This window comes from Chiloscyllium plagiosum, chromosome 26 (genome assembly GCF_004010195.1).
Source record: "Chiloscyllium plagiosum isolate BGI_BamShark_2017 chromosome 26, ASM401019v2, whole genome shotgun sequence".
Taxonomy (NCBI): domain Eukaryota; kingdom Metazoa; phylum Chordata; class Chondrichthyes; order Orectolobiformes; family Hemiscylliidae; genus Chiloscyllium; species Chiloscyllium plagiosum.
Window position 1 is genome coordinate 5949533 of NC_057735.1, and position 16794 is coordinate 5966326.

General features: G+C 39.6%; 1 protein-coding gene across 3 annotated transcripts in view; it reads left to right on the forward strand.

Annotated features, from left to right (window-relative positions):
• Positions 1-16794, forward strand: part of cttnbp2nlb (CTTNBP2 N-terminal like b) — a 130315-nt gene that overhangs the window by 82626 nt on the left and 30895 nt on the right. For 2 of the 3 annotated variants that reach the window (XM_043716376.1, XM_043716377.1), the window contains exons 4-5: positions 8222-8329; positions 13190-15416. In XM_043716376.1, coding sequence (XP_043572311.1) covers positions 8222-8329; positions 13190-14917 — 1836 coding nt within the window. In that variant the 3' untranslated portion in view covers positions 14918-15416. Of the gene's footprint in view, positions 1-8221; positions 8330-13189; positions 15417-16794 lie in introns of those variants that run through there. The other variant, XR_006315474.1, reaches the window with a different exon arrangement.

Below are 16794 nucleotides of genomic sequence, written 5' to 3' on the forward strand. Positions count from 1 at the left end.
GGATTTATAACCATCTAGAAAAGAATAATCTGATCAGGGACAGTCAGCACGGTTTTGTGAAGGGTAGGTCGTGTCTAACAAATCTTATTGAGTTTTTTGACAAAGTGACCAAACGGGTAGATGAGAGTAAACCGGTTGATGCGGTGTATATGGATTTCAGCAAGGCATTCAATAAGGTTTCCCACAGTAGGCTATTATACAAAATGCGGAGGAATGGGATTGTGGGAGACATAGCAGTTTGGATCAGTAATTGGCTTGCTGTAAGAAAACAGTTGTACTTGATGGAACATGTTCATCTTGGTGTACAGTTACTAGCGGCGTGCCGCAAGGGTCAGTGTTGGGTCCACTGCTGTTTGTCATTTTTATAACTGACCTGGATGAGGGCTCAGAAGGGTTGGTTAGTAAACTTGTGGACAACACTAAAGTCGGTGGAGTTGTGGATAGTGACGAAGGATGTAGTAGGTTGCAGAGAAACCTAGATAGGACGCAGTGCTGGGCTGAGAGGTAGCAAATGGAGTTTAATGTGGACAAGTATGAGGTGATACACTTTGGACAGAGTAATCGGAATGCAAAGTACCGGGCTAATGGTAAGATTCTTGGGAGTGCAGATGGGCAGAGAGATCTTGGTGTCCATGTATACAGATCCCTGAAAGTTGCCACCCAGATTGACAGGGTTGTTAAGAAGGCATACAGTGTTTTGGCCTTTATTAATAGAGGGATTGAGTTCCAGAGCCAGGAGGTTATGCTGCAGCTGTACAAAGCTCTGGGACGGCCACACTTGGAGTATTGTGTACAGTTCTGGTCACCGCATTATAAGAAGGATGTGGAAGCTTTGGAAAGGGTGCAGAGGAGATTTACTAGGATGTTGCCTGGTATGGAAGGAATGTCTTACGAGGAAAGGCTGAGGGCCTTGAGGCTGTTCTTGTTAGAAAGGAGAAGGTTGAGAGGTGACTTAATAGAGACATACCAGAAATTCAGAGGGTTAGATAGGGTGGACAGGGAGAGCCTTTTTCCAAGTATGGGGACGGCGAGCACGAGGGGACACAACTTTAAAGTAAGGGGAGATAGGTATAAGACAGATGTCAGAGGTAGTTTCTTTACTCAGAGAAGTAAGGGTATGGAATGCTTTGCCTGCAACGGTAGTAGATTTGCCAAGTTTAAGTGCATTTAAATCGTCATTGGACAGGCATATGGACGTACATGGAATAGTGTAGGTGGGATGGGCTTCAGATTAGTATGACAGGGCAGCGCAACATCGAGAGCTGAAGGGCCTGTACTGCGCTGTAATGTTCTATGTTCTATAAACAACAATGATTGTGAAACACATCAGTACCATGACATGGGCTTTCAAAACAAAAGAGAAGAGGTCCCTGGGACCGAAGTTAGGAAGCAAGTTTTAAGAAGTAGGATCTCAAAGGTAATGATTTCAGAATTGCTACCAGTGCTACTTGTTAATATAAGTAATAGGAATACATTTGATGAACATATGGCTGGGAGATGGTGCAAGGAGAAAGATTTCAGATTCCTGGGATGTTGGAACCAGCACTGGGGGATGTGGGATCCAGTACAAGCTGACCGGTTGCATCGTGACAAAACTGGAACTGATGTGTCTTAGTGGGAGTGCTTGCTAGAGCAGTTGGGGGAAGAAGTGGTTTAAACTAAAATGGAAGGGAGATGGTAACCTATACAGGGAGACAGAAAAGAGGGAAATGAGCAAAAACAAAAAGACTAGGAAATGAGACAGAATTCAAAGGCAACAATCAAACAGGTATATAGTGCAAATGTGAATAAGGATGTTAAAGAGACGAGCCTAGAGCATTCGCAGTGATTTAGCCATGCAAATAGGTGTAACCAGTTATGATATAGTTTGGGTTAGAGACCAGGGATGAGAACTAAAAATGCAGGGGTATTTAATTTTTAGGAAGGACAGACTAAAAACGTAAGGAAGTTGGGTAGTATTACTAGTTAAAGAAAAGATTAACATGAGATTGGTTCCAGTAAATCTGTATGGGTAGAGCTCAGAAACAGTTTTGCATATAGATTCCCAAACTTTAGTGGTAATGTTGGAGAAGCATTAAAAGGAAATTAGAGATGCAGCAATCAAGGTAGAGCTGTAGTTATAGGCAACTCTATTTCGTATGTAGACTGGGCAAACAAATAACAATATCATAAGATCTTGTTATTCATATGATCATAATGAATGGTGGTGCTGGCTCGAAGGGCAGGATGGCCTACTCCTGCACCTATTATCTATTGTCTACAAGAGGAAGAATTCATAGAATAGGATGATTTTCTGGATTGATACGTTGAGGAACTAATTAGAAAACAGACAATCCTAGACAGAGTGTTGAGTAATGAGAATGGAATAATTGGCAGTCTATCTCTATGTGGCCCCTTGGGGAAGAGTGACCATAATGTAGAATTTTTTTAATTAAGATGGCGAGTGACATAGTTGACTGAGACTAGGGCCCTGAATCTGGTCACAATTTAAAGATATGGGTAGACGATTTTGAAGTGAGATGAGAAATTTCTTCACCCAGAGAGTGGTGAGCCTATGAAATTCTCTACCACAGTAAGCAGTTGAGTTCAAAACATGGAATAATTTCAAGAAGGAGTTTGATATAGTCCTTAAGGCTGAAGGAATCGAAGAATGGGCAGAAAGTCAGAATAGGATACTGAATTGAATAATGATTCATGATCGTAATGAATGGCAGAGCTGAATGGCCTGCTGTTGCTCCTGTTTTCTATGTATCTAAATAGTAGCCAGCCCACTGAAAAAAGCAGTCACCTGAGTGTCCCATCAAGTGGATCTGTGAATCCTGTTGACCTTTTTATGCCTTGATTATTCCGGCTGCACAAACCTAATTAAATTAATGGAACTTTTACAATTCCCTATCACAATATGCAGCTCTGATTTTTAAATTGAATTCTTTGCAGTTTTGGTTGGGTTAACAATAAAACATTCAGGGGAAGTGAGGAAATTACAAAGAATGCTGGTTGGCACAGAAAATTCTACTTGAGTTACTTTAATAATATGTTGAATCCTTTATGACTGTTCTTCCATAAATTACATGGATCATACATGCACTGTAAATAGTATAACCCAAAAGATCACATCATTTACTGAAAAATGCTGACAAAGTAGTGAACTCATTTGTGGGATGTGAAATATTCCCAAAGGACTGCACTAAATGTGTACTCATACATGTTTAATCAGGCATTTTGTTATGTGAATCAAGCTATTGTCAATATTAATATGGTAAAGTATATCTCCAGACAGACTTCTAACTGAGGTTTTAAATACAGTACCTGCTGCCATTGTGATTCAGAATGTATCATTATAAGGGAATGGTAGACATGTTCCTTTTCATTTTAATTAACCTGGTAAAAATATGTTCTACATTTATTACTTTTGCAGGCCATAGTGAGACTTCCATGAAAACTGTTGGACCTTCTGCTAAATAAATCATAGTCTCTGCAGTCTAAACACCTGAAAATTAATAAGATCTCCAGGGCACCCCCTCCCCCCTTGCCCAGAGAATGTGCTTATAAACTACAAAGGTGAACATAGGAGCAAGAACAAGCAATTCGGCTCCTCAAACCTGTTCTGTTATTCACTTAATCGTACCTCGATCTCCCTTAACTCTCTCTTTGCCCACATTTGTTCTATAATCTTTAGTACCTTTTATCAAAAATAACTATTTATCCCAATTGTGAAATTTACAATTGACCGAGCCTCAGCCACTACTTTTAAGGTGGTGATTTGATGGGCGTGAGGTTCTAAATTTCTGTCATTTATGTGAAGAAGTACTTCCTGACATCAGCCCTAACGTTTTAGATGTAATTTGAAAGGTTTTGGACTTTGTCATCACGGAAAATAATTTATTTTCATCTGCCTTATCAACTGTTCAATCACCCTAAAGACTGTTGGTCTTCTGTACTCAAGGGGATACTAAATTAGAAACAAGCTGCCCTTATTGTTCCTACCTAGAAGGATGTTAAAAATCACTCTACACCGGGTTATAGTCCAACAGGTTTATTTGATAGTACTCTCTTTTGGAGCACTGCTCCTTCATCAGGTAGCGGCTCTGAAAGCGAGTACTTCACATAAACCTGTTGGACTATAACCTGGTGTAGAGTGATTTTTAACTTTGTCCACCCCAGTCCAACACCGGCACCTCCCTCTTTTAGGTAACCACGATATGAAGGGCAGCAGGCATCTCGAAATGCCACCAGCTAAAAGGGCCCCTCTAAATCTCTCATCATTCTGGTGTGTAAGTACAGTATCAATTCTTCATTGTCATTTGGTCAGAGACTTGGAATTCCCTACTTAATGTTACTGTGAGTGCTCAAATAAAAGTGAGTGCTACAGTGCTGAAAGAACTCAGCACTAATAGTTCTGAAGAAGTCATATTGGACTCCAAACACTCGCTCTATTTCTCTCTCCACAGATGTTGCCAGACCTGCTGAATTTCTCCCACGCTTACTGTTTCTAATATGACCATGTTTGTTGACACCATGAAGCATGCACTGTAAACTTTAGTGAGTCATTTGCATATACATTCTGAAATCCCGTGCAAGCATGTTGCCAGATTTGTGTACTTTTGCAAGGGATGCCAGGCAGTCATGAGCCTTTTTATAGGACTGAGTGCATCTACACCACACTTTGATGCCAGCTTCTCAACTGCAATCAGGAATGGCCTTGTCATTGATCACACAATACCAGGTTATAGACCAACAGGTTTATTCAGAGGCACTAGCTTTTGGAGCGCTACTCCTTCATCAGGGCTCTGAAAGCTAGTGTCTCCAAACAAACCTGTTGGACTATAACCTGGTGTTGTGTGACTTTTAACTTTGCCCACCCCAGTCCAACACTAGCTCCTCCAAATCTTGATAGTGATGTTCACATTCTAGTGAAATTTTTGTTTAGTCCACATACCATTCTAATTAATCTATGATGCACACCTTCCATTTTTCCTGAGGCCTAGAACTGTGCTCAGTACTATAAATGGAGCCAACCACACATTGAAAGAATGGTGAAAGTTTTTTCAGTTCTTATTATTCTAGCTGCCTCGAGATTTAATTTGCCTGTGGATTTGTTTTTATATCTGTTGTTAGCAGCTTGGACTTCAAAGTTTCTCCTTTCCCAGCTTCTCACCATTTACAAAATTCTTTCGATGTATTTTTTGGATTCATAATGGATGACCTCACTAGTCAGCAACTGGTTTTCTACACACAACATAGTTTTCAAGATCATTTGATTGTATCCTGTTCTGCAACCAAAACTAAAAATAGGTAGTCTGTTCCCAACTACAAGACTATTGTAGTTGAGAGTCTGGTACTGGAAAAGTACAGTAGGTCAAGCAGCATCCGAGGAGCAAGAGAATCGATGTTTCTGGCATAAGCCCTTCAACAGGAAATCTGGCTTCTGCTTGAAAAGTTGATTATTCTGCTCTTCCAATGCTGCCTGACCTGCTGTGCTTTTCCAGCACCCCATATTCGACTCTGATCTCCAGCATCTGCAGCCCTCACTTTTTCCTAGACTATTGTAGTCATGATTTGGAGGAGCTGGTGTTGGACTGGGGTAGACAAAATTAAAAATCAGCGTCAAGTGTGTGGTGCTGAAAAAGCACAGCAGGTCAGGAAGCATCCAAGGAGCAGGAAAACGGATGTTTCTGGCAAAAGCCCTTCCGGAATGAAGAGGCAAATAAACCTGTTGGACTATAACCCTGGTGTTGTGTGATTTTTAATTTAGACTATTGTAATTATGTTTATGGGTATTAATGAGAGATTAGGTGTGAACCTCACTTAAATGGTGTGAATCTCACTTTCTTGGTTTCAACCGCTCCCATTGTGGTGATGTATCTGGCTTGTGTTCTGATCTCCAACTGAAGTATTTCAGTTTTGATCTGACAGTGATAGCTATTGATGGATTCTTGAATTTGTAGACACGCCAGGCACATTTACAATTTAAATAATCCAATGCAGCTCAACTGCTACAGTAACCAGGTTTATTGTGGAAGCAGTTTTTAAAAACTTAATTACTAGGCTTGTTTTGAACTTAACCTATAATTATCTGATATAAGTTTTCAACTGATTGGGTGTGTTCTAAGATTGTAATGAGACACTAATGATATACATCAGATCGTCTGAACTATAAATTTGTCTTAATTGTTCATTTGATGTCAGAATTTGCAATAAAATAAATGTTGAGTACAGTTTGCTGCAGAATGCTTGAATAGTAGCTCGTGTTTGCATATCATCATAATGCTGCAAGCCTATGTGGAAAATAGTTAATTGAACTTAAATGTGTTTAAATTTTGATTATAATTCTCAACACTTCTGGATGAGTGGAGATGGTGCAATCTCTAACTCAGCCGAAGTAGCAAAAACAACACCAACCCTCCGTTGTTCACATCAACAAGTTGTAACTTGTAACCAAAATAGCCCAGCCTAGCTCAGTTCCAACACTGAAAAAGCAGCCCTAATAGGCCAGTAAGCATACAAGTTGAGTGGAAATTGCTATTTTTTAATATCCATTTTTAGTTGGTTTTAAGTTTCTACTACAAGCAGCTGCCAGCAAGCGTAGTTTTAAGTTACAAGAAAGATGATAGACCTTTCACCACTGGAACCTGATTTTTAAACTGATGAGATGTGAAAACTGTGGGTTATTGGGAAATCTGCACCTGATTAGCACTGAGACATTAAGGAAGATTAAGAGAAACTGTGTCATGCATCAAACCTGGGAAAGTTGGATTGGTTCTGATGATTTCAGAGAGCAATGAGAGGTCGGCAAGAAGAAGAATTTCAGATTGTCAGAAGGTTAACTGTTCATTAAGCACGTGTGTGACTTGGTTTGGCTCTGGTCGCAGTTAAATTATTATTGGATGTTAACCTGAGTAACATTTTCTGAATTTGTATGTACATTTGAAAGCAAAGACCCTCTGGAAGTTTAATTAAACCCAACCTTTTAGAATCATCATGAATCAACATTAAAAGCATATTATCTACTCATTACTAAATTGCCGATTGAGGATCTTTCTGTGCCTAGATTGATTGTGTTATATATTGTAGCACTAACAAAAGGACTTTGTTAGTTTAGCATGCTTTAGGGTGACCTGAGGTTTTGAAAGACATTGAATAAATGCAAGTCTTTCTCAAGTATTAAAAAACCTCACCATGTCCCACCCTCATCACAGTGGGCTAGGTGGTGTACTATGGTTTGAATGTATCTGTTGAAAGAAGCATGATGGAGAGTACAAATTATCAAATTTAGGGTTGAGATGTTAATAAAATTATCTGCTTATAAAGCATTGGTCTGACCTTAGTTGGTATTGTGCCCCCTTCTAGGCAATGTACTTTAGGAAGGATATGAAGGTTTTTGAGCAGGTGTTGGGAAGGTTAATGAGCGCTTCATTAGAGAAGCAACTTTTTTTTTGTCTTGCTGAAGAAAAGATTGAGACGCAATTTATGGGAGATATTCAAAATCATGAGCACTCTGTCCAGCTTGTATGAGGGGGCATAACTACAAATTGAGGGGTGATAGATTTAAGACAGATGTCAGAGGCAGATTCTTTACGCAGAGTGTGGTAAGGGTGTGGAATGCCCTACCTGCTAATGTAGCCAACTCAGCCACATTAGGGAGATTTAAACAGTCCTTAGATAAGCATGTGGATGATGGGATAGTGTAAGGGGTCGAGCTGAGAATAGTTCGCAGGTCAGCGCAACATCGAGGGCCAAAGAGCCTGTTCTGCGCTGAAAAAAAAGTAGGGGAAACATCATCTTGTTGACACAGTTGTCCAGGACCAGAGAGCACTGATTAATGGAGACTAGCAAAAGTAGCAAAAGTGACTTTTTCTAATACAGCTTTCTAATACTGTTCTTCCCAGACTCTTAACTACCTAAAAGGTATGGTGGAGGAAGGTACAACCAAGGCTTTTAACAGAGAATTGGATAATCATCTGAGGAGTTTAAAAATAAATCAAGGCTACAGAAAAAAGGCAGAATGTTGGACCAAATCAGTTGATCTTCTCTAGAATCAGTGCAATTGCCCAAATGGCTTTATTCTGTATTGTAGACACTGTAAAATTGTAAACACAAGCTTACTGTGAATTTACTTTAATAGTTCACGATGGTTCAGAAAATGAAAGCAACAGAAATCGTATCTGGAAAGTTTTCAAAAGCTCTATTTTTTGATGACTAAGGTTGACTTTTTTTGTAGGTTATTGTGGATCTAGAAGAAGAGAGAAGACGACACGCTCAGGACACAGCTGAAGGGGATGATGTGACCTACATGCTGGAGAAGGAGCGTGAGCGACTCACTCAGCAGGTACAATACAACTAAGCCTGTCTCCTCTTAGGTTTATTCAAATAGGTTAATCCATTCTGATCCCCTTTTGTTTTTGAGCAAGAGTAAACTCTCACTTTTTCATTGAAAGCATAGTGACATAGCATCCTTGGAAATGTGAAATTAAAAAAAACACATGCTGGATGTTCTCTGCAGGTCAGGCAGCATCTGTAATGAGGGGGTCAGGGAAGTTGTTAGCTATTTGGATCAATGAATAGGATATTAATTTTATTCCTGTTCTCCATAGATGATACCTGACTTACTGAGTACTTCCAAACTTGGAGTTTAACTTAAATCAAATAATAAGAAATAGGAATAGGCCATTTTGACCCCTGCTTCATCATGGAATTAGAACATGGCTAATCTAATTGTGGTTTTCACTTCACTTCCCTTCCTGTTTTCCATCTGATTCCCTGAAATACACCTTTTTTAAAAATTCCCTCAGTGTCTGGTCCTCTGAGCTCCATACATGGCAGCAACTTTCAAAACTAAAAGTTAATGCATCAGCATGTGTGTGGAACATCAGTGCAGATGCATGGCTGTGCAGCTTAGAGGGAAGACTGCTCCCCTGTACATCAAAAGTTTGTCTAACTCCCTTCCAAACATTCAATGAGTCAGCCTCCGTTGGTGTCTGTGAAGACTATTCTAAAGACAGATGACCATCTGAAAGAGAAATTCCTCGTGATCTCTGGCTTTAATGGGAGACCCTGATCTATAAGCTAATTATCGATCTCTCTATGAAGAGAAACATTTTCAGCACATACACTGTAAAACCCTTTCTCAATCTCATCTTTCAATACGTTCAGCTCTCATTCTTCTAAAGCCCAAAGAGTGTAGGCCCAATCTCCTCATCATTCTGTAATCATTGTTCCCAGTGAAGTTAAATCTCTGAGATGAAAGCTGTGCGATATTGCAGTGTGGTCCCTCTAATGCTCTGTAGAATTGGAGCAAATCATTCCTACTTTTGTATTCTAATCCCTTGCAGTATAAGCCAGAATTCAGTTTTTCTCCCTAATTACTTGATGTTTTTGCCTCTGCAGCGATCATCTAAAATCCAAAAGTACTAAAGGAAAAGTCTAATGATCGAACCCTCATACTGGCAGTTTATTGCTCCACAAGGGTAGTATTTCACCTAGGTGACTACACTCCTGAAGAGAGATCTAGGCAGCTCCATTGGATCTATTTTTATAGATTTACTGACTGAGCAAATTATCACCCAAGACATCTGGAAAATTAGAGATTTTAGTTAATGGGATGTTGCAGATCAGTTCAACCAACAAAAAAGGTCAAGGAGCTTTATTCTGACACATTGTATTTATGTAGCACTTTTACTGTGGAAAAATATCCCATAGACTTCATAAAAGGCCATGGACTAGAGGTAATTATTTGGGGCCTCACCAAAATGGCTGTACAAATAGGGCTTTTAAACAGAATAATGAGAGGAGGGAGAAGAGGATTCCAGAGCATTGGGTCCAGGTAAAGATGGCAACTATTGTGCCACAGGTGGTGGGATCCACAAGGAGATGGAAGAACAGAATTTTGTAGGACTTAACTTAGATCTTGAGGTAATTGTAAAAGGGAAGGGGTCATTAGTTATTTTATATTGCCAGTTATGGATGACCAAGATCTAATTGGCCAACAAGAGCAGGAGTGATGGGTGAGCAACATTTGAAGTAGTAGGATAACAGGAGCAGAGTTTGGATGAGTCGAAATTTGCAGAGCTTGGTGGATGGAAAGCCAAACAGGACAGCATTAATGTAGTCTGGTCTGAAGATCTGGGAGACTCCGTTTCAGTGATGGTAAATGGAAGCAGGAAAATAGTGAAGTAATATTCAGATCCAAGCTGGAGAATGTCAAGCTTTTGTCTGGAGATGCAAATGTAAGGCTCTGTCTCTGTTAAATATTTTTGCTTCTGCATTTGTAATTGTTTTGCTTTTGGTTTTTATAGTCAATGATGTTACATACATAGTATTTTTATAGACAAGTTTATAATCTTCATTTGTTCATTACACGTAAACACATCATATCCACCACATCTAGACACGTTGTGACCACGTATACTGTTAAACAGTCATGATTTTCTGAAAGGCAAGGGTGGGTTAAAAAGAGCTTGTGGAAAATTCAAATTGAGTTTTAAGAGCTTTCCCTGTCTGTTCCCTGACAAGGCAAGCAAAACTGAGGCCACAGTTATCCATAATGTGTTTTTTGTCCTTATCCATCCCATGTACCCGACTCAATCACACTGCGTTAAATCCTGTTTAAAACTTCAATTACGTCCTCTCTAAGCTTCTACTTCCTTGGATAACTCTAATTCTTGGAGCATGACTTCACAACTACAAACCAAGAGACTAGATGTCATTCTAGTGTGTTCTTCAGCATGATATCCAGAGCCAACACATCCTTTACCAATATGAGGACTGAAGATGGGGCATAGTTTTTCATGTTGATACAGGTCATTCTGCTATAATATTACAGTGTGTTCATCTGTGACCTTGCATTATAGAAAATTGTGCTGTGGAAAGCAGTTATAGAAAGTCACGCTGTAGAAGATCGCCAATAGAAAATCACTATACCTGTTCAGTAGAAAGTTCGCATTATCCAAAGAACGTTCACAATTCGTCAATCGAGTTATAGCCAATTTGCACTGACAAAACGCGCATTATAGCAGAATGGTCTATATGCCAAAACATTATGATGGTCTTGATGGTCTTTGCAATTCAACCTAATGTTAGCTTATAAACTAAAACTCTTTGCTTTCCCTATATCCAGCTTATACTGCTGTGCACCTTGAGTCATCAGCACTCAGTCTTGTACTGTTGTGAAAGTGGCCTCTTCAGCTTGCCTAATTTATCCTGAGCTCTGGAATTCCATCACAAAACCCCTTTACATCACTGTCTTCCTTTAAAACTATTTGTAATACTTCCCAAGATTTAATTCATCTGTCTTAATGCATGCTAATTACTTGATATCCAGTTCTATTTTAGTTTGATCTTGTGAAGGGCCTACATCGAAAGCACTGTATAAATGAGTTGTTGCTGCAAGGAAAAGTGGAGAGAATAAATTGAAGAGAAAGTTCCCTCTGATTCCACTTCCACATCTTTTAGGAGATGATTACATGGATGCTTGATGAGAAAAGCAGAGAGGAGCAAATAGCTTCAAAAAGCTGCACTTTTTTCTTAACAAGAAAAACCTATCCTGAAGTAGACATCATTGTCTACCTTTGACATTTCCTGGGTTTTTTTTAAAAAAGAAGTTAGCAGTTCTTAAAAATCTATCCCTGAAGAAAACCATTCTCTTAAATGTGCTGAATGTTATATGTATCTTTATTGCCATGCCACGAAGCTATGTGATGTAATTGTTTTGGATCCCAAACCAGTTACTACGCAACTAGCATTTCCAGGAGTCTGGGAATCTGCTATAGCACATGATTATTCATTGAATAAGGAGAGAAACGCCTCCTCACTAAAGCCTTTTGTGAATTGAGCTAATGTTGAGCCACCTGCTGGGGAGATACAGCACAAGATCAGTGTAGTGTTCCCTTTCCCTTTCAGTGGACGTGATGAAATTGTCCTGGTTCTCATTGGTGCTGAACCAATCCATTTATAGTACAAGTTAGATTTTATAGTCATTCCAAAATGTAAACATAATTTTAATAGTACTTATCCTGTACATTTGTGAATTTTGTTTCAAAACTGTTTATTAGAACATGTGCCATTTCGGGGAGCCGTAAAAGGCTAAAGGAGAAATGTTTGGATTGTTAAAGATGTCTAGACTAATATCATCAGAAACATAGGAAAGACCATAGTCCATACTTGTCAATGATATGATTAGCTTACACCTGAAAGCTATGTTTGCATTAGTCTGCCATGTGTCTGACTGTTGTGTTCCATATAACAAGTGCTTTTTTGCTTAGTATATTATGTTCAACTTGAAATATGTTTAAAGCTTATTTGAAGATTCTTCACCATTTCATTCTTTTTTGGTTACTTGTAATTTTTTTTTCCTTTATTCATTCACTGGATGAGAGCGTTAATGGCTAGGCAGCATTTATTGCCCATCCCTAATTGCCCAGAGTCAACCACATTGCTGTGGGTCTGGAATCACATTTAGGCCAGACCAGATAAGATGGCAGTTTCTGTTCCTAAAAGACATTAGTGAATCCAGTTGGTTTTTCCAGCAATCAACAATTGATTCATGGTCACCATTAGACTCTTAATTCCACATATTTATTGAATTCATGTTCCATCATCTGCCATGGCAGGATTCAAACCTGGGTCCCAAAACGTTATTTGGGTCTCTGGATTAACAGTCCAGCGACTAATACGACTAGGCTATTGCCTACCCCTTCAATTTAAAATCAAAACATCCAGCTCTGGTTTCAAATGTCAATTCATGGGCATAGCCATGAATGGTGCATCATAGAGGAAACATCTTGGGGGAGAGAAAAGCATTTTCAAAAAGCTACATGTTTTTTAAATTTTAAAAAGCCCATACCACATTTTAATTAATGTTGTCCTAATCCTCTAACACAGCTGTCACTGCCTTCCTCCAGCTTCGTTTGTGGCAGCTGTCGATGCCTCAAGCTGCCTGTGAAATGGAGTCATTTGCAGATGAACAGAGCGATACAGCTGTGGATTTTTTTTTAAAAAACAGCAGCCTCATGATAAGTAACAGAAAGGCTAGACTGCTTTGAACTCCATTCTTGGCAATGATGCAGGTCTTGTGCTTTCAGTACCAATTTAAACATGAAAGATGTTTTCATTTAGAAGAATACAGCTAAATGATTGGAGTATAATAGTTTTATATTTTTTTCTTCTACTTCTCCTCAATTTACCCTCACAGCTTGAATTTGAGAAGTCACAGGTGAAGAAGGTAGAAAAGGAACAGAAGAAGCTGTCCACACAGCTGGAGGAGGAACGAACAAGACACAAACAGTTAACCACTGTTTTGATGAAAGAATGCAAAAAAGCAACCAACAAGGCAGCAGAGGAAGTTCAGAAAACTGCAGAATTAAAACTGAAGCTAGAGAAAGAGATGGCCAAAAGCAGTGAACGAGAGGAAGAGTTGGCCGCCGAGAAGCAGCGAGCCTTACAAAGGGAGGCCCAAATGGAGAAACAGCTTTCCGAGTTTGACACTGAGAAGGAGCAACTGCGGGCAAGGCTAAACCGGGAAGAAAACAGGGCACGAGCCCTCAATGAGGAAGTGCAAAGTTTAAAGCGAGTTATTGAAGTGCTTAAAAATAAAACAGAAAGCTCCAACAAAATAGTAGCAAATGAACCAAAATCACCGGTAAACTTTCCATTAGAGGCTGGTGCTAAGAAAAGCAAGACTATATCCCCTTCTTGCCAGACTGATTGTAGTCATGTGAAAGTGCCTAATGGAAGTGATTTAAAAGAAAAACACTGCACATCATTGCCAGCTGCAGTTGTTCCGCAAGTAAATGGACATTGCTCAGCATTTATGGTTAATGATGGGGATGACCAGTCAACTGACGGCAATAGTGTAGATATTCTTTTCTCCGCCGAAAGTAAAGTACCTTCTCCATCTCCAGGGAACATAGTTGAAAATGGAAGTGGTAATGTGGCTTCTTGTGCTGTACCACATTTCCCAGGTGGAACCTCACTTTCTCCAAGCAACACTGTGAACTCTTCAGCTGCTTCCTCAGTATCATCATCCCCATGTTCATCACCTGTGTTGACAAAGCGACTCACTAGTTCAACAAGCCCCAGTTCCAGCTTCCAGTCATCCTACCAGGCTGGGCTGAATCAAAGGTTTCATGCAGCTCGATTTAAATTCCAAGCTCAAGCAGAGCAAGATCAACAGACTGGCGCCTTACAAAGTCCTCCTCCAAGGGATCTGTCACCCACTACCTCAGATAGTTCAGCCGCCAAACAGTTGGCTCGAAATACTGTGACCCAAGTTCTTTCTAGGTTCACAAGCCAGCCAGGAACTCTGAAAACTGCAAACAATTCCCCCTTTGGTACTGACTATCGACAGCTGGGTAGTTCAGCAAAAACACCAACTGGTGATGCCAATCATTCACCGACTTCCAGTAAAGTCTCAAGTCCACAATGTCCAATGACTCCTGGGATAAAATCACCAACGGTATCTAGAGTGGACAGAGGAAATCCTCCACCAATTCCTCCTAAGAAGCCTGGCCTTGCACAATCACCTGCATCACCTCATCCGCTGGGTAAAGCAGCTACAGATAGTGGACCTTCTCAGATTGGGCTTTCTGCTAAAAACGAATCAAGTGTTTCCAATTCTGTTCAACCTCAACGATTCTTTAATTGGCGTGAAACAGGGATCCATGAGGAAGCTTCATCGAAATGTTCCTTGGAACGAGGAACAACGATGGGCTCTGAGGAAGGGACTGAGGGTGGAATTCATGTTGCACAAGTGGGAACACCATCTAATGAATCAAATCCTGCAGCATTCATGAAACTTTCAGCAGTCCCCATGGATGTTTGTGGTGCCACAGTGGACTTACCAAACATCTGTGGCATGAACAACAGTTTGATTACACCAACCAGTAAAGAGATTGATATACTTCTGCCAACTAGTAGTTAAACTGTCTAGAAATGAAATGTGAGTCATGCTTTTCTTTCTGATTCAGATGTGAAGTTTCTCAATTGCATCACAGTTTATTATTTATTTATAGGGCATTCTGTACTTGTACAATATCCAATTTGCTACATATTATTTTGTTAACTTCAGAATTTTCTAATTTTACATTCTTACTGGTGTTTCTCTTTATGTTAACATGTATTTGATATATAGCTATTTAATAGTAATGTCAAGGCTCCTGATTATAGATTCTGTGGAAAGAATTAACAGAACGTGCAAACTTTTTTTTTAAAAAAAAAGAAAAATCCTGAAATCTCAAGTAGTTATATGCTTATTCAGTCAAAATTAATTCTCCCAAACAATTAGGAATTCCAAATGTGATTAAAAAAAATTAAGTGAATTATCCATCCAGCACAAACCAGTGACTATAGCTGGATGGCATGGTGGCTCATTGGTGAACACTGCTGCCTCACAGCTCCAGGGACCTGGGTTCAATTGGGCAACTATCTTTGTTGAATTTGCACATTGTCCCTGTGTCTGCGTAGGTTTCCTCCAGATGCTCTGGGTTCTTCCCACAGTCCAAAGATGTGCAGGCTAGATGGATTGACAGGGAAGTCTAAGGTTACAGGGATGAGCTTGGGGTGAATCTGGGTGGGATGCTCTTCAGAGAGTTGGTATGGACTCTGGTTGAATGGCCTGCTTCCACACTGTAGGGATTCGATGATTCTAACTATTCTTATTTGTTTCCACAATCTGTCACATATAATTGTGCTTATTTTTTTGGAAAAGCTAGCACAAAATGAGAAAGATAATGCATTAGGTAAAAAGGAATTAGCAAACCTCTTTAGATGCAATTCAGAGGTCAATTTGAGTTCTATGGAAATGTCATTCTCGATTTTAAAAAGTTAAACTTTCTCTCCACAGATGCTGCCTGGCCTACTGAGTTCCTGCAGCATTGTGTTTCACTTTCAAGCATCTGCAGTATTTTGCTTTTATTGTAGTGAATATTTGCTGTGCTGAGCAGTATCTCAATGGTGATGTTTATAACTGGCCACTGAAACAGTATTTTAAAGACTGCTTTGATTGTTGTAATGGTAAGTTGAGAGGAGGGAGGTATGTCCTTATAGAATCCCTCGTGTGGAAGCAAGCCATTCAGCCCATCAAGTCAACACAGACTGTCTGAAGAGCATCCCACCCACCTTCCCTATCCCTGTAATGCTGCATTTTCCACAACTAATCCACCTAACCTACACGTCTTTGGACTATGGAAGGAAACCAAAGCTCCTTGGGGAAACACACACATGTGGGGAGAATGTACAAATTTCACTCGGGGGTTGCCATGAAGGACACAGGATTTGTCTTCTGTGACATGACTGTAAAATGGATGAACCACTCAACTTGTATTGCAATAGTGATTTTGAAAATAAATATTCTGGTAGTAGTTAAGGAACTTGTTTTAAACTTGGGAAGCATTCCAGGTCTTTAGGTGTGATGTGATCTATTCACAGGAAGGCCCAATGTAATTTTTATTTTAAACTATATTATCTATGTTATTATCTATGTTACCCACGGGGATGTTTCTAAAGGGTTAATGGTGAAGTGTGTTGTTTTTACATCTGGGATTCAAACTGAGTAATTTGTACTCTGGTTTACAACTTTAGACACTGCATTCCTTAATTGCCAAATGTCGTCGTTGTGGTTTACGATGATGTAATTAATATTTAAAGCATAAGAGCACATGCAAACAGTTCTTTAACTTGTAAGTAACAACATTTTGTTCTCACCACAAGACAACACATTACATTCAGTTAAATTTCTGACTATATCTAGTGGCAATTTTTTGCCATGCATATTTTGAGCAGTCGTATATAGCAATAACA